The sequence below is a fragment of the Onychomys torridus genome, chromosome 6 (assembly GCF_903995425.1).
Source record: "Onychomys torridus chromosome 6, mOncTor1.1, whole genome shotgun sequence".
NCBI classification, from domain to species: Eukaryota; Metazoa; Chordata; class Mammalia; order Rodentia; family Cricetidae; genus Onychomys; species Onychomys torridus.
Window position 1 is genome coordinate 14,181,957 of NC_050448.1, and position 24,191 is coordinate 14,206,147.

Consider the following 24,191-nt stretch of genomic DNA (forward strand, 5'->3'; position numbering starts at 1 on the left):
AATTCGGAGGTCATCTTGGGCTGCTCGACGAGACTCTAGTCTCAAGCAAACAAGAGATAACTGTGTGAGCAGTGACACATGTCTATAATCCCACCCAGCCCCTGGAGGTAGGAGGCGGGGTGGTGAATCTGAGGTCAGCTGGGTTTACACAGTGAGATCCAAATAAAGCAAGGGAAACTATATGGACTTCCCTTTGGAAACAGTCATAGAAGAACGCGCTCACAGACGAATTCCTCAAGTACTATTTCCAAAAGCCTTGCTTTCAGAAGTTTGGTATTAACTTCTCACAACAAACCAAGAACTAGTGTCGAAATGGTTTCAGAGCTGGGGCAGGTTCTGGTAAAGTCACGCGACGTGGTTCTTGGATCCCGTTTGCCAAACTTCCCATGTGTTATGCATCAGGGGGAAAACCGCACTTTCTCATTGTTTAGAAAAGAGTCTTTGAAGTTATCCCGGCACTCGGGCGGCCGGAGACGGGAGGGGCTCTGTGGGTTCAAGGCCACCCTGGGCTGCAGAGACGAGTCTAAAGCAACTCCACCACCGAATTCGCTGAAGTGAGTCTTCCCGAACGCCTGGAGGTAACCGTGCTCGGTCGGGAACAGGTGGTGAGCCGTCTTCGCGAGGGGCGAGGCCGGGGCATCGAGCGGGCACAGCGGCCAGCAGAGCCGCAGCGCGGCGTCCCAGGCTGGCCGAGGGGAGAGGCTCCTCCCCGGGGCGGCCTGAGGCGAGGCCGCGGGTCCGGGGCGCCACAGGGAGCGCCGAAGGGGAGGTTCGTGAGCAGAGACTTGTCCGGGGAGCTCCCGCCGGCCACGTGCTCCGGGAGAGGCCGCGGCTCCTGCCGGGAGGATGCTGTAGGGAGCGTCGGCCGGCGCGCCGAGCCTGAGGCGAGAGCGGCGCGCCGGGCGGGTCCGCCTCCCTCATTGTGCGCGAGACGGGACGCGCGGGAGTGGGCGTGGGCGGTGCGGCCCGCCGCAGGGAAGCCGCCCGAGGAGCCGCGCAGAGCCGGCGCCGCAAGCCGAGAGCCCGGGAGCGGGCCGGGGAGCGTCCCGCCCTCCTGCCCGCCCCTCCCCCGCGGCGCTCGCCCCTCCCCCCTCCTCCCCTCGCGTTGGAAAGTTTCTAGAATCTCTTCCCAGCGGCCTTTGCGGTTCCAACATGGCGGAGCTGACGGTGGAGGTTCGCGGCTCCAACGGGGCTTTCTACAAGGTGCGGGCCGCGGGGCGGCCGGGGCGGGAGCTGGGCATGGGGAGCGGGGGTGGGGGACGCCGGGGGCCCCGGGGGCCGAGGCGCGGCGGCGGGCGGCGGCGGGGGACAGCCGGTCCGTGCTGCTGGCGTCTGCCCTCGGCGCGGTTTAACGGTCTCGGGGCCCGGGCTCCGTTATGTTTGGAAACAAGGCGGCGGGCGCTGGCTCGCCTCCTGCCCGGGAGCGCCCGGGGTCGAGGTCTGCGGGACGCGGGCGGGCCGGAGCCGCGGGCTGGGGTGCGGGCGCGCCGGCGAGGCCTGGCCGGGCGGGGGGCGCAGACGGCGGCGGGCAGCTCACTGTGACCCCGGGGCGGCCGGGCCTGGCGGGCTCCTGTCCTGCCCGGCTCGCCCGCGGCGCTCGAGCGGACTCCCAGGCCTCCCCGGGGTCGTGCTGGCCCGGGGCCCCGCGAACCCACGGCGTCCGCGGGGAAAGCGGGCAGGCGGCGGGCCCCGGTATTTGCGGCCCGGGGAGCGGGCGGCCCCTCCGCCGGGGAGAAAAGCGAGTTGTAGAGGAAGGGTTCAAAGGTGAACCGAGGCCAGGCCGCAGGTGGGAGGGACGCGTGTCTCCACAGCCCTCGGGGAAGGTGGCTTTTGTCTTATTATTTTTTTCCATCCTCTTTCATGGGTTTCTTTTTGTTTCCTTTGAGAGGAGGCCGAGCATTGCTGTGGAGCCTGGGCCAGGAGACGGAGAGAGTGGAGTGGAGGAATTTGCAAGGGACTTCCATTGGAAAAGGGTGGGGGCCCACCAAGTTGAACACCGAGCCGGAATAGTTTTTTTCCCATAGTAACGGCCCCTTCCTTCGCCTTACTCCTTTTTCCCTAAGTGTGCGAGGACCTCAGCAAATCAATACAAAACCTCCCCAGCTGTTGTCTGTCAGTCATTCTCTAAGCCAGCATCTCAGATGTTTGAGAGTCTTGGCTATTTTTATGAAGGCCGCCTTCTAGTGCTTGAGTATTGTATGTACGTAGAATGGTTTCACACAGGTTTTCATTTCAGCGCATCCTTTATTCCAGAGGATTTTATTTGGTCTTAACGATTTCCTAATTTACAATGTTTTGTTTTCCCCCTTTTAGCTTGCTGATTATCTCTGTGGATTTGATTTGTCACGTGGTAATAACATTAGGCATCTGCTTGTTGACAAAGGTTGAAAGCTCTAATATATATTTTTAATTATGATTGTGCATTTCCTCAGGTGGACAACAAAGGAGTTATAGTGATTGTTGGAATCTTTAATATGACCTATTAGCATGTAACTGGCTTCGTCATTGTTTCAGGTTTAAAACTTGATGTCAACTAATGATCCAAGCAATATTTGAGTAGATACTTTGTTCTTTTTTTTTAAATTTTATTTTATAATTTAATTTTACGTATCGGCCATGGATTCCCCTGTCCTCCCCCCCCTCACACCCTCCATTCCCATGTCCTCCAGGGCAAAGACTCCCCTGGGGATTCAGCTCAACCTGGTGGATTCAGTCCAGGCAGGTCCAGTCCCCTCCTCCCAGGCTGAGCAAAGTGTCCCTGCATAAGACCCAGGTTCCAAACAGCCAGCTCACGCACTAAGGATAGGTCCAGGTCTCATTGCCTGGGTGCCTCCCAAACAGTTCAAGCTAATCAACTGTCTCACTTATCCAGAGGGCCTGATCCAGTTGGGGGCTCCTCAGCTATTGGTTCATAGTTCATGTGTTTCCATTCGTTTGGCTATTTGTCCCTGTGCTTTTTCCAATCTTGGTCTCAACAGTTCTCGCTCATACAATCCCTCCTCTTTCTCACCAATTGGACTTACTTTGTTCTTACCGAAACCTAGTGTGTACCTTCTCTGAAAAATTGCAGATATGTTTAGCTGAACCACAAGGAATGGACTTAAAAATATTCTTCATGCCTAGATAAGGTTCATTTTCATACATCATCTTTCTCTCCTATGGAAGAGTTCGGTTACTATTTATCAATACAGTTTTTAGGAAATACAGATAAGCATTTCTTTTCCTTGCACATTGAAAGTGTTTTAACAAGTAATTTTGCATTGTGTAGATAGTAGAAAACCACTTCTTTTCCTATATTTTGTGTCAATCTGAAGTACAATAATACAGTTTGACTTTTTGTAAAGTTTCTTTGCAATCTTTTGGTATCTTTTTTTTTTTTCTCCAGTCAATTCACAGTGAGTATCCGTGCTAGAACTCTGAAATATTAGTAATTGATTATGGTTGTATTGAGGAGTGAATGTAGAACTTTGTACATACTAAGCAAGTGCTTTTTACCATCAAGCTCAGTTTTGACCCTTGTTTTTGTTTGTTTATTTTTTTCTTTGAGAGATGGTATCAGTAAGTTGTCCAAACTGGCCCTGAACTCAACTCTGGTAGTTCATGCTGGCCTTGAACTTGTAATCCTCCTGCTCCAGCCCCTTGGGTAGCTAAAATTACAGGTCTGTACTGTAGGGCCCCTGTTTATTGATCCCCTTTTATACTCTACAGTCTGGTTCTCCTTAGACTGGGCTACGCCCATTTTTATTCAGAATACGATGGGGATTTGATTAGGTTGGGAAGGACATTAAGCCACATTTTTTTTTTTTTTTTTTTTTTTTTTTTGTATTTGAACGTTTGCAATTTTTCCTTCCATAATCAATTGTGTGTGTACTTTGTAGAAGATAGTTTTCAGGACCCTGGAATATCAAAATGGTAAAGGGGAAAAACCCTAACTAGAATAAACAAAAGGAAATTCTAGATTAGTACTTCATTATCATATAATGGATTCATGTCAGATCAGGGATTTGAAGTCCAGTGGTCTGAATTTTTTTGTTGTTGTTTTTTTTTTTTTTTTTTTTTTTTTCTCGAGACAGGGCTTCCTCTGTGCAGCTCTGCGCCTTTCCTGGATCTCGCTCTGTAGACCAGGCTGGCCTCGAACTCACAGAGAGCCACCTGCCTCTGCCTCCTCAGTGCTGGGATTAAAGATGTGTGCCACCACCGCCTGGCCTGAAATACTTTTTATACAGTGAAATTGTCTACTTGGGTTGTGTTTATCCTCCCTTGCTTTCCCCAAATGTAGGTTTATTAAAGAAAAATGCAGAGGAATCCCCAGGGTGGAAAGGTCCCCCAAGAGGAGGAATGCTTTTTTCTTAACTAATAACTGAGATGACAGGTGTGTACCACCATCAAACCTGGCTGAAAAAGTTCTTTCTTAACACAAAAGCTTATCATTTTCTGTCACTTCAGTTTTTATTTTGCTTTTTCTTTTTTCTTTTCTGAGACAGGGTTTCTCTGTGTAGCTTTGTGCCTGTCCTGGAACTTGCTCTGTAGACCAGGCTAGCCTCGAACTCACAGAGATCCGCCTGGCTCTCCCTCCTGAGTGCTGGGATTAAAGGCGTGTGCCACCACCGCCGGGCTCACTTCAGTTTTTAAAGTGAGGTTAGTTTACATACTGCAAACCAGCTTTTGTTTCCTTTTTCCTGAACAAACTTTCTGAACGTTTGGGTACGAGCTGACACTTGTGTGCAGGATGAAAGCATAGGACAGTTGTACTCTTTCACTTCTCCCTGTTGCTCCTTCAGCCTCTAGTGTCTCCTGTCTCAATAGTTCTGTCTCATCTAGAATCCGTGTGTATAGAAGTAAGCAAAACAGTATGTGTTGGTAGAAATATTAAGGCCACTCCACGTAGTTAAAAGGGAGGTTTATTTTGTGGGGTAACTTACAAGTGAAGGGATAGGATACAGGGTCTGGGAAAGGTATGGTGCAGTCCAGGGGTGTTCTCTGAAGAACTGTGCTCTACCTCCAGTGTCCAGGAACCAAGAGATCTCGGGTATTCTGGGTCCTGTCTCAGCCCTGCCTTGTAGGCGTGACAGTTACCGAAGCCTCAATGGAGGTAGTACTTCCAGGTCAAAGCTGGAACAGCTACCCACTACAAGTATGTAATGTTTGAGCTTCGCTTCAACCAAGCATAGAGGAATTTATTTTTTTCCAGTTTAGAAGATAATAGTGAAGGGATTTTGGAAATGGAAAAAACTAGAAGTTGTTCAGAGAGTCAGGAGCTGTTAACATTTTTATTTGTTGTCCTTTTTAGTGGTGGTTTTCAGTGTATGGGTGATTCTGAAAATTCTGAATTTACCAATTGTTAACACATTCTACTTCTGGAAATGCAGGGACACAGGCCTTTGACCCTGTGATTTATCATTTGAGAGTTTGAGAGGTAGCATGGTGTTTTGAGCTTTGTGGTCAATATATTGCCTTGAGGCTCTGCTCTTAAACATTGATTAAATGGACTAAAACTTCATAAATTTAGAGTTAGTGAAGAGCTGAAGTTTTGAAGATAGTACCCAATGCCATGATAGCCTTTTCTTAAAAAAAAAATGTGTGTGTGTGTGTGTGTGTGTGTGTGTGTGTGTGTGTGTGTATAGCAGCATGGTAAACATGCTAAACAATATGCTAAGCATTGCTTTGCTGTTAACACTGTGTTTATAATTAGAGCTGTTTCTTTGCAGCTCTCTAAATCTAGGAATGAGAAAGAGTGGGAAGATGGATGTAAAACATTTGGTGGCAATTTGTAATTTGGTATAAAATACCTGCTTCTATCCATTTCTACTTAAAGCAAAGTGCTTTTTTAGAAAACTCAGGTAGAATGTATATACTCCTACCTAAAAGGCCAAAAAGAGATAAGAATGTATATTCTCTATAGTTTATTCAAGCAACAGAATGGCTTGCTGGGAAGGATACTTAAAAGTTGTGCATCTGTTGTAACAGTCCTATTTGCGATAAACATGCTTAGTTTTGTTTCCTATTCCAGTAATAAAATACCCTGAAGAAGCAACTTAAGGGAGAAAGTTTAATATTAGGCTCACGATTCAAGGTTATGGTTCATCATTGAGGAAAGTCAAGGCAGCATGAACTTGCTTCATCTCTTCCTACCACATCTAGTGAGGAGCAGAGAGCAGTGAATTAATGCATGTTTGTGCTCAGCTCCTTTCTCTACTCCTCCCTGGCCACCCATAATAGGTGAGTCTTCGAGCTACTCAAAATAGTCCCTCACAGACATACCCGTAGACCTTATTAATTAGACAGTGTTTCGTTGAGACTGTTCCTGGGTAATTTCTAAATTGTCTAAAATTGATAAATTTAAAAACCAATCGTCATCACATACTCCACTACCCCAAAATAAACCTTGAGCCCATTTTCATCATTAACATGCTTTTTAGCTGATGTATATGACACTAAACTTGGAGGTTTATGGTTTGAAAAGAGCCTTTGGGTTCCTGTGATCCTCTTGTCTGAGTCTCTAGAATAACTTTGCAAGTGTCATGCCCAACACAGTGACATGAAAGTTTGTAATGTCACTGCATTGTATAGTTTTGGGCTGAAATGGTTTTATGGTAGTTGCACTTGCAGCTTTAATGCTTTATGCCTGAGGTGTATACTGCCACATTAACTAACAATTCTAAGTAGACATTGAGCAAGTCACTCAATTTTTGGCTCTTGTGGAGGAATTTTTCTGTCTGTACAGGTGAAATGAAATTTGGGGCCTTTTCTATAATAGATGGAATTAATTACATTTAGAGCTCAATATTCCTGCTTTAACTATATAATTGATACATCTCCAAGTATTGTAATAGATCCATAATTAATTCCTTATTTAACGTACCATTAAAAGTAAAAACTGAGGTCAATAATGAAGTTGTGCAGTAGGTATTTTATCATTAATGACGGACTAAATTAGCAGTGAAGAAGTGGTATGCTGAGGGCATAAATGACTTTTCAGCGAGTACAAAATCTTAGTTGAAAGCCAGGCCTGGTGGCACATGCCTGAGATTCCAGCACTTGAGACGCAGAGGCAGGAAAGTAAAAGAACAGTTGCTAGAGAGATGAATCAATGGGTTAAGGTGCTTGCTTGCTGCCAAGCCTGACAATCTATGAGTTTAATCTGGGCAGTCCATATGAAGGAAAGAACAGACTCCCTCAAGTTCTCCTCTAACCTTGGACCAGACTGGCCTTAATCCCACAGATCCTCCTGCCTCTGCCTCTGGAATGCTGGGATGCACGCACAGATAAACAATACTTTTTTTTTTTTTTTTTTTAATTTTCAGTCCAGTTTAGGTAGGCTAAGCTAGTGATGCTTGTACAGCCATGTCAACCAACCTCACCAACTCTAGATTTAGTATTTGAGGGAGAAATGGTAGCTACCTTTGTATTAGATAGAGCTCTTTGTTAAAATATATAGATTCAGATATACTAAGATGATTTTGAGTTGTAAGTATTTAAAATATGGCTTCTATAAATGCTAAAATTTAAGTGGAAATGAATAGTCTCAATAACTTTAGGGTTTTGAGATAGAGTATAATGTAACTTTGGCTTTGAATTTGCAATCCTGAATATTGGTTGGGATTATAGGCCTGTACAACCATACCCAATTCACAGTTTTTATTTTGTTCAGGAATAGTGGCCAAATGTGGTCCTTTATAAGGGGGAAAGAAACTGGAGGCTTGTTACTTTGAGACAGGGTCTGGAATATTTCAAGATGGCTTGGAACTTGGGATGTTTAGTTCAGACTTGCCCTTGAATGAATGATTTTCCTGTTTCCGCTTCTCCAGTGCTGGAATTATAGGCATGCAGTACTGTACCTGACTATTGGATTCATTTTTTAAAAATACATAAATACCTGTGGTTTCTTTTTCTTTTTCTTTTTTAACTTATAGGAGAAATAACATAGTAAAGCATCTGAAGACAAAAGCTGTGAGAACTGTCTAGAAATAGATAAGGCTTGGCTGTTTTTCTTTATGTACCTATGTATTTATATACATGTTTGTGTGTCTTTTGTAAGAGAATAGCTTGACAACCTGTTATTAGATGGTCTTTTAAGCTTCCACATGTATTTCCTGCATACTCGGGGATTTCATGAGGTATGGTTTTGTGTGGGTTTGTTTTTTGTTTTGTTTTGTTTTTTGAGACAGGGTCTCACTGTGTAGCACTGGCTGGCTTGGAACTCATTCTAGATGTGTTAATCTGGTAACCACAGATCCACTTGCCTCTTCCTCTGGAATGATGGGATATAAAGGTATATCCTGCCATACCTGGTCCATGAGGTATGGGCTTCCTCATTTTATATTCAAGGGATGATGATGTAGTTTGTCCAAGATTATGCTGTATCTTAAGTGGCATTTAACTGTTTTTCACTTCCAGTTGCTTAGTTTATGATACTTTCTTAAACCTCTTGAAAGGGTAGTTTTGAGCAATGGACTTTTCTTTGTTTTTGAATGTGGGTGAGTGCCATGGGCACCAGTGGAGGCCCAAAAGCCAACTTTGTGGAGTCACTTCTTCAGGTCACTAAGCTTTTGTGGCAGTGCCTTTACCTGCTGAGCCATCTTGTGAGCCTGAATTTAACTAGATTATGACTTAGTGATTGTGTTTTCTATCACACTATTATGAATGATTCTTAGTTTTGTAGTGGGTAGTTGTGAGGTTTGTTCATCTGCAGTATGAGATAATCATATTTTTCTGACATTTGTAAAAGTTGCTGAACATTGAGAAGTTTTGTGAGTTTCTAGCTCCAACAATAGCCAGTACTTAGAATTCAGATTGCTTCTTAGATGCTTCTTGGAGGTTGTACACATGCATTTCTAACCTAGTTTCAACCACACTGAGACAGATAGTTAACACCATTTGGGGAAATCTGTTGCAGCTCCATAAATCAGGTTGATTCATGATTACTAGTCTGTTTTTGCCTCCCTGGAGCTTATTTAACTGTTGCAGTGGTTTCTCCCCCACCCCCACATTTTTGTTTTGAGGTAGGTCATTTAAACTTGCTATGTGGATGAAAATGGTTTTGCATTTTTAATCTTTCTGCTTCTTCCTAAATGTGGGGATTATAGGTTTGTGCTACGATGCCCAGCTGTATGGTATGATTTTCTTAAGCACAAATAGGTAGTTCTCAAAGTTATTACTAGTTGTAAATTATTAATCTAGGAATGTGGAGGACTGAATTGGGATGATTGCTGCAAAAAAAGATGGAGGCTGATTTCTATTACTGTTGCTTTCTAAGAATGTGCTCCTTTTCCAGAATGGTAGTTAGCAGCCACTGAACTGAAATACTCTAGTCAGAATTGAGGTAGTTTGAAAAAGAATACAAAACATTAACAGTTTTAAAAATCCTAATTACATATTGAAATAATATTTTGGGCATATTGGATTTTAAGTATATTAAAATAGCACCTGTTTTCATTTAATGTGGCTATATTAAGTTACGTACACGATTCATATTTTATTTCTGTGGGATGATTACATCTTCCACAGTTGTTCACCTTTGTGTTACTGAGTATGTAAAATACTTTAAAATACTGGAAAATGCACATATTTGTTTAAATGAACTGCTTGTTCAGAATTTTTTCTGGCCATGCTAGAAATGGAACTCGGAGCCTTGCCCAAACTAGGCTTGTGCTTTATCTCCAGCCCTCAAGTAATCTTCTTATGATCCAGCATCTCAGTAATTTTGCACTTAGTATTTTTGAATATCAAGACTTTAAAAGAGCTTTTGGGGGGTGGGTGCTTAGCTAATGAAGAGGAACAAATTGCTGAGGCAGCTTTTTTAGGACTAGGTTTTCAAAATACTAACTGAAATATAACAAAATTAAGCAATGAAAGCAGAGCATTGCTTTGTTAATCTGAACATCTATGCATGTGTGTATATCGTTTTATAATTCATTTGTCTTTATTAGATTGAAAGCCATGGTAAAATTGAACTATCATTAATTCTCACATTGTATTAATAGTGAATATCTGTTCATTTGTTCACTGCAAACACAATTCCTTGTGGTATCAGATATTAAAAAAAAAAAAAAAAACTATTCCATTTTGCTTCACCCTTACTATGTTTTCACATTTGTTTTGGGACTGGAGAGTTCTTGGTAATACTGATGAAGTTTGCAGTAGTAGCTTCAGTATATGTTTGAATAAATAAAAAAAAGTTGGTCTTGGTTTCTGGGCACAGGTCATTTGTTGTGTCATCTTAGTAATTCTCTGTCAGTTATATCTTTTTGATGTAGTTCAAATCAAACATTTTAAATGGTTTTATTAGTGGTTATCTATTGATCTGGTCACAAATTCTCAGATTGCCACAACTTCATGGTGCACACAGGGGTTAACTGGAACTTGAGTGCTTTACAACAGGAAAGTTAGGGGAGTTTTGGGTAGCCATGTGGAAGCATTAAGTCATTTTACTTCAAGAGCTCTTCAAGCAGTGGTAGATGTCTATACGTTCTTATCCTCATGGCCTTGTGTCTAGAACAGTGCTCAGGCTGTTATGATTTTTGTTTGCTTGCTTGTTCTCAGGATCCAAACCAGGACCTCATGCAATTAGCAAGCAGTCTGTCACTGAGCCACACAGCCAGCTCATAAAGGGTTGCTTTAGAAAGTTTTTTTCTTTACTAGAACTTGTTCAGTAATGATGTAATTCTATAGTAATATTTGCAGACTTTATTTATAGAGCATGTATCCATTGATTTTAAGTAATTTTTACTTAGATTTGTTATGTAGCTCTTTCAAAATAAATTGTTTAAAATAGGTTCTCTATGTTGTCCAGGCTGGTCTCAAAACTCCTGGACCCACGTGATATCTTCTAAGCTCCTCCACTTCCCTAACCCATGGGGATATTAGGCTGCTGTGCTTGGCTAAAGACAAAAAATTTGTTGTTAAAAATTAGGGTTTTGGGGCTGGAGAGATGGCTCAGAGGTTAAGAGCATTGACTGTTCTTCCAGAGGTCCTGAGTTCAATTCCCAGCACCACATGGTGGCTCACAACCATCTATGAAGAGACATGATGCCCTCTTCTGGCCTTCAAGCATATAAGCAGACAGAACACTGTATATAATAAATAAAATAATCTTTAAAAAAAGAGTTTAAAAAAAATTAGAGTTTCGCTATGTAGTCCAGGATGGCCCCTTAACTCATGGTCCTCCTAGCTCATCTTTTCAAATTGCTGGGTGACATGCCCAACAGCACAGGTTTTAAAAGATAGACCCTGTGTATATCAGTGTTCACGTACAATCTTTACATGTGTAATTCATTATTGGTGGGATGTACAGATTGGATTCAGTTGAAATGTTTTCCTTCTTTTTTCTTCCTGGTGGTGGTTGGTGTTTTTGTTTCCCTCATTTCAGGTAATCCTGCCAATAGCCAGATAGATAAAACCTTGCTTATAGCCAGATAAATGCGACTCCAGCTCTATGATCAGCATTGTGTATGGATACACATTCAGAAACAAATGTAGGGGTTTTCAGTACGCCTATAAAAAACTGGAATCATGTACTTAACCTTTTGCATACAGTATAATTTGTAGTGATTATGTAATTGTAAGAGTAAAATTCAGACATTTGTCAGTAATCACCCCCCAATATCTGTGTTTCCATTGGATAGATTTCAAAGAAAGCGGTAGTTTAGGGACTAGTGAGATGGCTCAGTGGATAAAGTGGTTGCCATGGAAATGAAAGAACCAGAGTCCAGAAATTTAGCACCTATGTAAATGATGAGTAGGCGTGGCAGTCTGCCTGTAATCCCAGTACTCAGAAGACACAGACTGGGGAATCCTAGAGGGTAAGCTGGCTGTCCAGAGTAGCTGGCTGTAGGTTCAAGTGAGAGACCTTTGCTCAGTGAATAAGGTAGAGAATGATTAAAAGAAGATAACCTTATGTCAACTTCTAGTCTTCATGGGCATTGCCCACCCACAAACATGCATGCATGCATACAACATACATGGAAAAAAAATAAGTGTATTTTCAAATGGAACTTAACTGCAGAAAACAAAATAAGCCTCTAATATTAAGTACTTTTTCTTTTTAAAGACAACTGTATTTTTTTCACCAGCTGATAGCTCTTCCTCTTTATGTCCCAGCCAGAAAAATGTTGACTTGCCTTTTGGATTTGTTCTTCTACAGTTTGGCTGGCCTCTTGTCCATTTTTCTATTGGGATGTCTTTTTTTCAGTTGTTGAATCTGTATATTTGTGGGCATTAACTCTTGACTTAATGTAAAAGTGCATTCCCACAAAGGTAGGCATCTGTGCAAGCATCAGCTATTTAAATAATAAGCAATAGCTTAATAGTTTGAAAGAGTTTATTTGCACACGGAGGAAATAAGTACCTACCTGTTCATGGCTTTCTACTTCGAGGATTGGCATCCAGGATGGCTGGATTCACCCCTTAAATTGTTTCACAAAACCTTGGGCGCCCTAGGATGACTCACAAAAGGCTTAGAAGAGGGAGAATTATGACTTGCTTGTTAAGAAATAAAACTAGCCAAGAAATCTTACTTTCTTGGGTTTTCTGGTTTATTTATCACATGCTGCATAGTGGATTTGAGACAGTTTTAATGGTGAAATTTCTATATTGTAGTGTCACTATTCAGTGAAGTTCTTTTTTCCTTGCCTTGATAAGGGATTTTTTTTCTCCTGTATCTATAACTGTATAGACAGTCCAGAAATGTAAAGTGTTTTGAGTCATAAATTAGTAGACATTGAAGATTAAAGGGAGGTTTACTGCAGTATTTTGGAAGTAAAGAGAGTAGCATGAAGTCCTCCGTGGCATAGCATTGAGTATTAAGGTATGGTACCTCAGTGTAAAGAAGCTCCAGTCTTTTGCAAACTGTTTCTTTGTTTTATTTCATTTTTACATAAAGTTTTGTCCAGGTCTGGAAAGGCACAAGACAGTTTCAGTTGAGGTTCTCATGTGAGAACACTTAGTATTGTTCTAGAGGTGTGAGAAATGTGTTAATTCATTACACACAGTAGATTGGATGCCTGACTGCATTGGGCTATATTGGAACTCTGATTATTTAAAAAAAAGCTGTTTTTCCTTTCAGAAAATTCAATACATGTGTACATGTAGGGTAGGAAACTGTACAACATGATATTCTAACTGTGTGCATCTTGATCTGAAATGTAAGCCATGGTCAAAAGATTAAAATAGTTGAGCTAAGTTTAGAGTCCAGGGAGTCATTTAGTTGAGGTAACTCAAGCCTGGAAGCTTAGCTCTTGAAAAGCTGAGGTGGGGAGGTTTCTGCAAGTTCAAATCCAGCCTGGGATTGCAGAATGAGATCTTAAAAAGCAACAACTAACCCAGAGGAATCAGTTGTTTCCACATACAAGTTTGGATGTTTTGTGAGAGATCCATGCCATTTTATTATACCTAAAGTGAGACCAGCTGTAAGAGAAAACTACTCTGGGGATTGGTTATCTTTTAGTACTTACAGGAAACAGTCATTAATTTGGATGCCTAAAATAGGAAATAAGTTGCTTAAAGTTGTTTCGTTTGTTTTCAACATGTCCTCTTCAGTGCTTTGAGGATCATTGTTGGAAAAATATTTTAGAAGAGTGCTCTTATTATTGCCAGGTTCTCTTGAATGAATTTTCACTCTCTGCATGTATTGATGCCGGTACTTTCTTGGTTTTTATCATATATCAACAACTTTTACTAAGAAGCCTCAGTCCTTCATTAGAATAATAACTGCATTAGTTTACTTACTCAAGTGATGTAGAAGAATTCCAAGCAAACCAAGTCTGAGCTTGCCTAAGTGGTGACATGTGGTTGTCAGCTATTCTAAGACGCCCTCATTTTTAAGAAGCATCCTGGTTTCAGAGACGCAGAATTGTCAGAATTGAGTCTGGAAGTTACACAGGAGCTGGAAGTTACACAGGAACCTTTGAATAGACCATTAATTGCCGAAATTAATGGCAAGTCATAATCCAAAGCAGTTCCACCAATTCAAGAATAGAGTGTTAGTCTTGTGTAAACTATGCTAACAGTGGTCTTTAACTGATAGGATGAAAGGGAAAGACTACAGTAGCTTCTGACACTGAGCCTAGTGCTTTTAGTAGAGAAGTTAATTTTGTTTTAGAACTGTTACTACTTTACCACAAGTTTGCTTTATTTAAGTCAGGAACTGAGCCTTGAATGAAATGTTTTTAATTACCTTTAATAAGTCAAATACATAAAATTATTTCTGTTGTACCAAATCTAGAAAAAGATAAAATTTCATGCCAGTAACAAACATGACAATTACTAAACCTGTAAGACTATTTCATTGTTTGAAGGTAATAGTAGTGTCAGTCTGAAATTGATGACTTAACATTTTTGAATGATATTTTTGCTTTTAAAATTATTAATAATTATTATTTTAAGAAATGATCTCGCTGTGTAGACCTGGATAGCCCAGAGCTTACTATGTAGTTGAGGCTGGCCTGAACTCTCTGAGTTCTTCCTGCCTCTGTCTCCTGAATGTTGAGATTGAAAGTGTATGTCATTACACCTGACTAGTTTTTATTTTTAATTAATTGATTTATTTATAGTTTTTTGTTTTTGAGATAGGGTATCTATGTAGTTTCACCTGTCCTAGAACTTGCTGTGTAGACTGGGCTGGTCTTGGGATCACTATCCTGGCTTGTTTCTATTTTTAATTATGTATGTGTGCGTTCATGTGGGAATGTGTATGTGAGTGCAGAGGCCTTGGATACCATTGGAACTGCTCCTAGATTTTAAAATTACATTTGTGCATGCGCTCAGGCCAGAGGACTTGTCAGAAGTTAGTTTCCTTCTCCTGGGAGTTGGGGGTGGCTTCCTAAGATAGCACTCTGGTGGGCAGACTTGGCAGCAAGTGCCTTTCTTTACCCATTGAGTCATTTGCCTGCTCAACCAATGAGGATTTTGAATAGATTGAAATTTAAAGATCAGAACCATTATAGGATAACCATTATAGGAAACTGGAGATGGCTAAGCAGTCAAAGATTGCTTACTAGTCTTGCAGAGGACCTAGATTTGGTTCTCAGAACCCATGTGGCAGTTCACAACCTCCTGTATGTAACTCTAGTTTCAGTGGACCCAGTGCCCTCTTCTGGCCTCCCTGGGCTTCTGCATGTACATGAGGCACATATATTCATTCAGACTCTCACACGTACACACAAAAAATAAGCAAGTATTGAACATGATACACAAATCACTTTTTTTAATGAAGGATTATGCCAAGGTCTGGTTTCCACTTTAGGAAGTTGTATTTCTTTTTGCCCCTTCCTTTGTTGCTAGTAGTTTCTTTTGCAGTAGAAAACTTAGATCTAACAAGAACTTTAAAATTTGAGTTTCTCTAGAATGTAAGTCTAGTATTTTTTTTTTTTTTTTATCTAGGCTACTATTCTAAGCTCCATTTTGAAGATTGAAGCTGTTTAGTTCCTGATTGTATATAGTTTGGTAGTTTGTTTGCAGAGAGCTTTGGTGTTTTAGTTTCTGTTTCCCCTTTTGTAAGGAGTGTAAATTAGTTTGTAGTGGGTTGCATAAGTGGAAGGCATTTGGTAGGTTCTTAAACAACCAAAAGTTTAATAGATGAGCATGAAGTATCAGTTACTTTACAGTCAAGAACTTTTGCAGGTCCTATAATGCTCCAAATGGATTTGGCAGTGGAGATTGGGCCTGGGAGCTGGAGACACTGCTGCATACTGCCATCTGCTGCAGCCTGAGAGTTTTTTTTTTTTTTTTAAGAGACATGACTGAGTTAAGAGATTATTAGGAAGAGATGTTAACACAGGCTCTTAATACAAAGGTGCTCAAGGAAACTATGAGATGCACCAAAGTGAGGGTGTGGGCTTCTTGAGAGAGTCTCAGCAGGAGAGAGATAACATAATTTTGGTAGTTCTCAAGTTACCTTGATGCTAAGAGGTATCTCTCTCTTAAAGGGATGTCAAGATCCCTTCCCTCATTCCCAGGCTCTCTCAGAAAATGAGCTTATAGAGTGCCTGATAAGGTAAAAATCATACATCTTTAGGTTCTCATAAGAGTGTAGACTTATCCTCTATAAACTGGAGTTTTTTGTGAGACACTTCCAGAATTTCACGTTTACAGCTGAAAAAGAGGATAGCTATATTGGTCAGACATATCTTCAAGCATTAAGTATGATTCTTTGCTATATGCTGGCAACCTTCTTAGCAAATGTTAATTGGGCTGGAATTCTTTATTCTTAGCTGGCCAGAAATTGATGAAGCTGATGGTTCCTTTCCTTTTCCATGTCTCCTTAGTTTCCCTGTCCTCTTCTGCCTCATGTTTAGTGGCAATGTATCAAAAGGGTGCATCTCTACAGCCTTTTTATTTTTGTTTATATGAGGGGACTGGTTGCTAAGGAACTAACTCCCTTAACTAACCAAAGATGACCTTGAGCATCTGATACCTGATCCCCGTCTCTAAGATTTATAGATTTCTGTGCATAGTAGCTGTAGCAGAACCTCAACTATGTTGATCAGTATTTTAAATATTAAAGTTTATTTTAACTCAAATTTGTGTTGGGAACATAATTGTGCTTTCTTGTTATGAATTGGGTTTTGGCAATTTGTTCTGTAATTATGAAAGTCTTCACCATTTCTACTGGTAGTATAGGTATCAGATTTAGTCCTCATTTTGCTCCTTTATGAAAAGAGCTCTTGAAAGAATGAGATTTTTTTTTTTTCAGAGCTGAGGATCGAACCTAGGGCCTTGTGCTTGCTAGGCAAGTGCTCTACCACTGAGCTAAATCCCCAACCCTGAGATTTTTTTTTTTAAGCTACTATTTATAACCTCCCAGGGAGTGAAACTTTGGGTTTGTGTTGATATGTTTTGCTGCAGTTGTGTCTTTCTCTAAAATGAGAGGTCTGGAAGGTTCATAGATTAATTAACTTTTTTGGAACCAAGGTTTAGAAATCATTTGTTCTGCTTAATATCAGACTTTAAACTCCGTATTATGAACGGATGGGATCAAGTTGAAAAACTTCCGTGTATATTCTGTAATTTCTAAACGGTATGTTGAGTGTTGTATGTATATTCTGTGTTGTACTGTGTTTTCTCTTCAAGCCATTATGCTTCCACCTCAAAATTGCCAAGTACCTTAGGCAGATGAACTGAAAAGTTGTGTATTCACAAAACAGGGGGAAGCAGGAGGGAAAAAAGCAAAGGTACAATAAATTGTAACACATGTAACATCTTAGAAGTTCTGTATATTAAACCTTTATTTTCCCCTGTAAATGAACTGTTCCCTCATTGATGTTCTTACTGACTGGAGAGTTAACTCTCAGTTCACAGTTGAAACCACCTTCCTGTTCTTTTCTTTGTGATTATCATGGTTCATCTTTTGAGTAGGGGTGTGTGTGTGTGTGTGTGTGTGTGTGTGTGTGTAAATTTTTTATTAGAAAGGACTCTGGCCAGCGCTGGTGGTGCACGCCTTTACCCAGCACTCGGGAGGCAGAGGCAGGCCGATCTCATGAGTTCAAGGCCAGCCTGGTCTCCAAAGTGAGTTCCAGGAAAGGTGCAAAGTTACACAGAGAAACCCTGTCTCAAAAAAACAACCAAAAAAAAAAAAAAAAGACTCCTTACACTGGACTTCACTCACAGTCACTCATTTTTTTCCCCAGATATTTAATTTTATTTTCTCCGCCCCCCACCCTTTTTTGAGGTTTGGTTCACTCTAGCTTCAAGTTCACTATGTAGTCTAGAATGTCCTTGAACTCATTACTCCCTTACCTCAGCATCTTGAACACTGGGAATATAGGAACGCACTGTCGTGCCTGGCAGAATTTTTAAGTCGTTTAGCCATTTATTTTGTGACGACAAATTTTTGGTGGTGCTGAAAATGAAGTACTGGAACTTAACACAGCTAAACAAGCTCTCTACCATTGAGTTAGAGTTTCCATCCCTGGGTTATTTTGAAAACTAGATCTTTTTAGTCTTGGTTGGCTTTGAACCTGCTCTGCCTCCTAAATGCTGGTTTTACAGCCCTTGTGCCACCACACCCAGCTTCATTTTTCCATAATAAATAACCAAACATTCCAATACCACTTAAAAACAACAATCCTTTTTTTTTTTTTCTTCGAGACAGGGTTTCTCTGTGTAGCTTTGCGCCTTTCCTGGATCTCGCTCTGTAGACCAGGCTGGCCTCAAACTCACAAAGATCCGCCTGCCTCTGCTTCCCCAGTGCTGGGATTAAAGGCGTGCGCCACCACCACCTGGCTAACAGTCCATTCTTTTTCCATTTTAAAATTTTTCTATAAAGCCACACATGTGGCACATGCCTTTAATATCAGTACTTGGTAGACAGAAGCGGGCAGATCTCTGTGAACTTGAGGTTCCAGGATAGCTGGGACTACAGGCTGCCACCACCACCACCTTTTCTTCTAAATAAAAGACTTCAGTTAGCATGTTTTCCCCCAATAGATTTTCTATTGCTGTTGTTAGTGGAAGCCTTTTGTCCCTTTTCTTTTCCAGCTGCTCACTGTTTACCTGTTACAAAGTACGTTGATTGTTGGTTAACTTGCAGACACACTGACTTACTAATTTTTTTCATTAATTTTTCTTTAAGGTGAATTGCCACAAGGTTGAGGCTTCTAGGGCTCAGTGGCAATTATCAGGCCAGCAGCAGTTACTTAGCAAGATACTTGAAAACAATAACAAATTACTAGTCCTGTATTGAATTAAATTTTATAGAGATCTGGAGATTAGAAATAGCTTATAGAAATAGAATTAGCCATAGCTTAGTATACATACAGACCTTGGGAGAGTGGGCAGGAGGAAGCTACTGGTTGGTAAGTCACTTAATATAATAGTCTTATAGCTTGTCATACTGTGTTCTAGTGAGTAATAAATAGTCCCATCTGCTACTTTCTCTGAGACTGACTGCAAAGATTTTTTTTCCTAGGGTTGTACTAAGTTTGCTGTTCGGTTTTCCTGTTGGTTTATGTTTTGTAGTCTTTAGTTTGTTAATTGATAGTAGACATTTAAATATTGCTCTTTTAAACTGCTTTGTTACTTATAAGTAGTTGCAATTTTTATCTTTGTCTTTTGTGAGTTATCTTGGCACGAACTTTAGTGTTAAGGAGATTTTAAGGGAGCACAAACTCCCTTTGTGGCTAGTCTTCAGTGCACGTTTTGGAGTTGTGTATGTGTTGAGAAAAGTATTTACTGATTGGCCAGTGGGTTAAATTATATATCGAAGTACTGGACTAGGGTTGAGGGATTTGGAGTTCTGGTTGGCAGTAATGTTAAATGTTTTTAAATGCTAGCTGTAATTACCCATCGTCAGGTAGTACTGCTTGCTTCAGGTAAGAATTTAAATAAGCCAGTCTCCACCACAGTCCTTTGTTGTTCCACTTAAATATGTTATACAAAAAGTAAGTCCCATTATGCTTTTTTCTTTCTTGACTGTCTGGTGTTGGTTGGTTGGACACTAATAACCTTGCCTGTTTGCTTAGCCATCGAATACTGAGAATAGAATTCTAGTGGCTACTGTGGTATTAGTCAAATGGAGGGAAGCACACTAACTCTGAAGCTTAAAGGCTAGAAAATGATGATTGCTTTTTTGTTGATTGTTAAGCTTGTGATGGTTTTGAGGCAGTATATTAACTATTGCCAAATTTGACAAAGAAAATTATATTGTGTGTGTGAGTGCAGGCACTGGTATACTACAGTATGCATGTAGAAGTAACAGAACTTTTGGAGTCAGCTCTCTCTTCCACTGTGGGCTCCCAGGATCAGACTCAGGTTGACAGACTTGCATGGTGGGTACTGGCTCCGACCTTTTTAAGTGAAAGAAAAGTAGGTGGGGAAAACACATATAAGGTAATGCTAGTTTTCAGAATGTCATGTTTCACTAGAGTTGGGCTGTAATTTAATAGTTATAGTGGAATTGAGTTCTTAACTTTGTTAGGTATTTTGTTGACTATTTAATTTCTGATATGTGAGACCTAATTAAGTACATTAGATTAAAATTATGTAAGTTACAGAGTTAAGATGTTACCTGGCAAGAAGAGTTTGAGGTCATTAACTCTTTTAAAGTACTAAATTACTGATCTGTCAGTCACCTTAGTATTACTTCATCCAACTTAATGCCTGTGTTCCAAGGATGAGTATGTGCTGTGTTTCTTTTGCTTATCTTGAGGTAGATAATAACTGTGTTATAACCAGAGATCAAGGGGGACTAAAGAACAACTTTTTACAAATGATAGAAATGAAAATTCACATTTACAATCTTGTTTCAACCCCTGTGGTTGTTGGGGAGTGTGGTGTGTGTGTGTGTGTGTGTGTGTGTGTGTCTGTCTGTCTGTCTGTCTGTCTGTTTCTCTCCCTCCCTCCCTCCCACATCTACCCCTCTTCCTCTTTACCCTTCCCCCAGTTTCTGACCCCATTCTAGGCTGGCTTTCAGTTTTCCTGTATAGCCAAAAAATGTCCTTGAATTTGTGATCCTCTTGGAGCTTGCTATTAAATTGTGGAGTGCTTTGAATATGCTGGGCAAGTATTCCACAAACTGAGCTGTATTTCTAACCCTGGGTGTTTTATTTCTCCCCTTCCAAAGACAGGGTCTTGTGTAGCCCTGCCTTGTCTGGTTTTCACTGTGTGGCCAGGCTGGTCTGGCACAGCAATTAGGGCCCATAATGCTGGAACAGACTCAGTCAGACCAACTGGTCTTCCTTGGTCTGTGTTCTTTAATTATTCTAGTTTTTAGAGTTAGGTAATAACATTAATACTGATAAGACTTTTTGTTCTATGCAGGGATTTATCAAAGATGTCCATGAAGACTCCCTCACAGTTGTTTTTGAAAATAAGTAAGTTATTGACAGATCTTAATTTTTAAGATTGTTAATATTGAGTGTTCCTACTGATGCCAGTAGGAAAATATTTCTGTTATGGAGTGGGAATGCTTTGATGGTTTTGATCCTCATGAGTATCTACAATTTTACCTGCTATTTTCATCTTTCTTTTTCTTTGTCAAAATATGTATGAACATGATTCACTCAGCTATTTACAGAAGTAGATGGCACAAATAGCATGATGGTAAAGGCCCACGATGTTGAAGTGGTTACAGACGGCCTTCCAAGTAGTTACTAGTAGTGAGTTTCAGGCTATCCTTAATTGCTTGATGCTAGTAAGAGTTGACAGTCATTCTCTTGGTATCCAGAGTCCGGGCAGTCTGAAAGTAAGGAAGACCAAGCATACTGAGCTTGGTTGGGAAGGGTTATAAAAGGATCTGTTAACTTGAATATTGAACTGTGACTGCCTGGGTGTCTAACAGCTACTTCATGGAGAGACTGATACTCAGTTGGCTTCTGTCTTTGAGAGCTGTCATGCAAACAGTAATGTAAAAAGAAAGGACTTTGAAATTCTAGACTTTGAGTTGTCTCCTTGCTCAGCATTCTCCTTAGTAACATTTCATGTGGGATGTGCCTCCTAGGCTTGAAGTGGAAACTTGAGAGCCAGGTAACAACAGCTAAATTAGTTCATATTGTTAGAAAGATTAAGCCTTTTCTAGATTCTAATATTTTCTAGCTCAATTAAGAAGCTTTTAGGGGGATGTTTGTGTTGAAATTGAACCTTGATGCTGTGAACATGCTAAGTACAAAGAAGTTCTCATCTGGGCATAAAGTGAACTGTAAACTTTTCAAAATATCCTTTAAAATGTACGTATGTGGTTTTTCATGCATGCGTATCTGCATCAAATGCATGTCTGGCTGTCCCAGAGGCCAGAAGAGTGTATTCCCTAGAACTGGAGTTAAAGGTGTTAGGAGCTACCATGTTTGTGCTGAATTTTCGGAAAAGTAGCAAGTGCTCTTAGCCACTGAGCTCTCTCTTCAGCCCCTAAACTACTAATATTTGTATTACTTTTGTGAGCATGTACACTAAAGTTACTTAGTTTTTTATTATTTTGTAATTAATAAAATTGTGGGGTTTTTTGACATTTGATAACTGAATATTATTTTGAACCTTAGTCATTATTAATAAATTAGCCTATTTTGTTTGCAGGGTGGTGATGTATTTGCCATTCTTAGGATAAGTAATTTGGAGTGTAATACTATCAGTATTAATTATAAAGCTTATAAAGAATCATGTAAAATTCTGTTTCCACCTCAACATATTGAAAAAAATTAAAGAACTAAGATTCTTTGTTTTTTCCTTTGAGACATTCTGAATGATTAGAACTAACTTAAATCTATTTAAAACATTAGGCAGAGACTGTAACATGTCCATATCGGGGTGTGCTAGACTAAAGATATAATTTTTTATTTTTAATCCTTAGTTGGCAACCAGAACGCCAGGTTCCGTTTAATGAAGTTCGATTACCACCACCACCTGATATAAAAAAAGAAATTAGCGAAGGAGATGAAGTAGAGGTATGTGTTTTTAAGTTTTCTTTATGGTGCCTATTTTTTTGTTATAAATAAATATCCTTGTGGGAAAGTCTATAGCTGATGGATAATCATTCTCCTTTTCTTGTTCTTTATTGGCAGGGACAGTAACATAGTGTTACTTGAGACACGTGGTGTTGAGAAATGGATTCATGTGTCAATGCTACTAATTTTAGCTTTGGTGGACTTGATGAAGTTTTTCAAAATGAAAGTTTCTTAAAACATTGAGAATGATGATGCATTAATTTTTAGAGAAATCTAGCACAGAACCATATAGTGTTAGTAATTTTGTAAAGCTAGTTTTAGTGGTTTGTCCTTCAGTGCCTTTGGTTATTTCTGTGAAGAGACACCATGACCACAGCAACTCTTATAAAGGAAAACATTTAATGGGGTGGCTTATAGTTCAGAGGCTTATTTAGTCCATTGTCGTCATGGCAGGGAGCATGGAGGCATACAGGCAGGCATGGTGCTGGAGAGGTAGTTGAGAGTTCTGCATCTGGGTTGGCAGGCAGCAGGAAGAGTGAGACAGTGGGCTTGGCTTGAGCATCTGAGACCTCAAAGCCCATCCCTAGTGACACTTCCTCTAACAAGGCCACACCTCCTAATAGTGCCATTCTCTTTGGGGTCTATGGGGGCCATTTTCATTCAGACCACTACAGTTCTGTATGCATGTGTTTATGAAATATTGTAGGAATGTCTGGAATGTATATAATCCTAGCTAGCACTCCTTTGAGACTATCTTGAGCCATATATGAAATCCTGTCCTTTGAATGAATACCCACTCCTCGTGGGAAAAAAAAAATTGAAGATTATTATCACAATAAATAACAGTGATGAGTTAAGATACCTAATTTTATTTATTGAAGATTTTTTAGTTCTTTTGGGAGTTTTGTACAATATTTGTTGATCATCTTTGATATACCCTACCTACCCTACCCCCTCACACCCCCCCATTGTTAAAGAAATCTTTTTTTTACATTATAATTTTTATTTTGTGCATGCTTGCAAATGTAGGCGACATGCTAAGGCACACATATGGAAGTCAAAGAACAACTTGAAGGAAGTGGTTCTTTATTCTGTGAGGGTCACCACCACCATTGAACTCAAGTTGTCAGGCTTGGGGCAGGGGCCTCTATCCTCTGAGCCATCTTGTCTGAAATATCCATTCTTTTGTAAACAACAAATCTTTAAGACCAGTTTGTGCTGCCTAAATACTCTTAGATTGCATTGGAGATGGTTATAGTCTGAAAACCATCTCTCCGTCTCCCAGCAGCTAACATAATAGATCTATGACAAGGGGAAGGGTCACTTGGTGAACTCCCCACTCAATGCTGGCATGTGGTCTGGCTAGGGCTTGCATAGGTTTTGTGCATGCTGTCACAACTGCAGGAGTTTATATGTATAGCTGCTCTGTATGTCCAGAAGGATACTGTTGGATTGTAGTCATCCACTGCCTCGGATGCTTAGATTCTTTCTGCCTCTCTGCCACAGTGACCCCTTAGCCTTGGGAGTAGTGGCTTCAGTATACATGTTTCATTTAGGGGTGAATAGTCTGCAATCTTGTAGTCTTTGCACTTTGCCCACTTGCGGGTCTCTGACTGATCATCTACTATAAACAGCAGCTTTGAGAAATGCATTGATCTGCAGAAGATATGCTGGAAGGTTACCATATCAAATTTTAAATTTTTAAGAAATTCGTAACATTCTTCTTTTTTTTTTTTTTTTTTTTTTTTTTTTGTTTTGTTTTTTTTGTTTTTTTCGAGACAGGGTTTCCCTGTGCAGCTTTGGAGGCTGTCCTGAAACTCG

At 40.5% G+C, this 24,191-nt stretch overlaps 1 protein-coding gene across 6 annotated transcripts in view; it reads left to right on the forward strand.

Annotated features, from left to right (window-relative positions):
- The first annotated feature begins 876 nt into the window (after positions 1-876).
- Positions 877-24,191, forward strand: part of Fxr1 (FMR1 autosomal homolog 1) — a 52,488-nt gene continuing 29,173 nt past the window's right edge. For 2 of the 6 annotated variants that reach the window (XM_036190014.1, XM_036190017.1), the window contains exons 1-3: positions 887-1,203; positions 20,755-20,807; positions 22,277-22,370. In XM_036190014.1, the coding sequence (XP_036045907.1) occupies positions 1,153-1,203; positions 20,755-20,807; positions 22,277-22,370 (198 nt within the window). In that variant the 5' untranslated portion in view covers positions 887-1,152. Of the gene's footprint in view, positions 1,204-20,754; positions 20,808-22,276; positions 22,371-24,191 lie in introns of all 6 variants that reach the window. The other 4 variants (XM_036190013.1, XM_036190015.1, XM_036190016.1 and 1 more) reach the window with 4 other exon arrangements.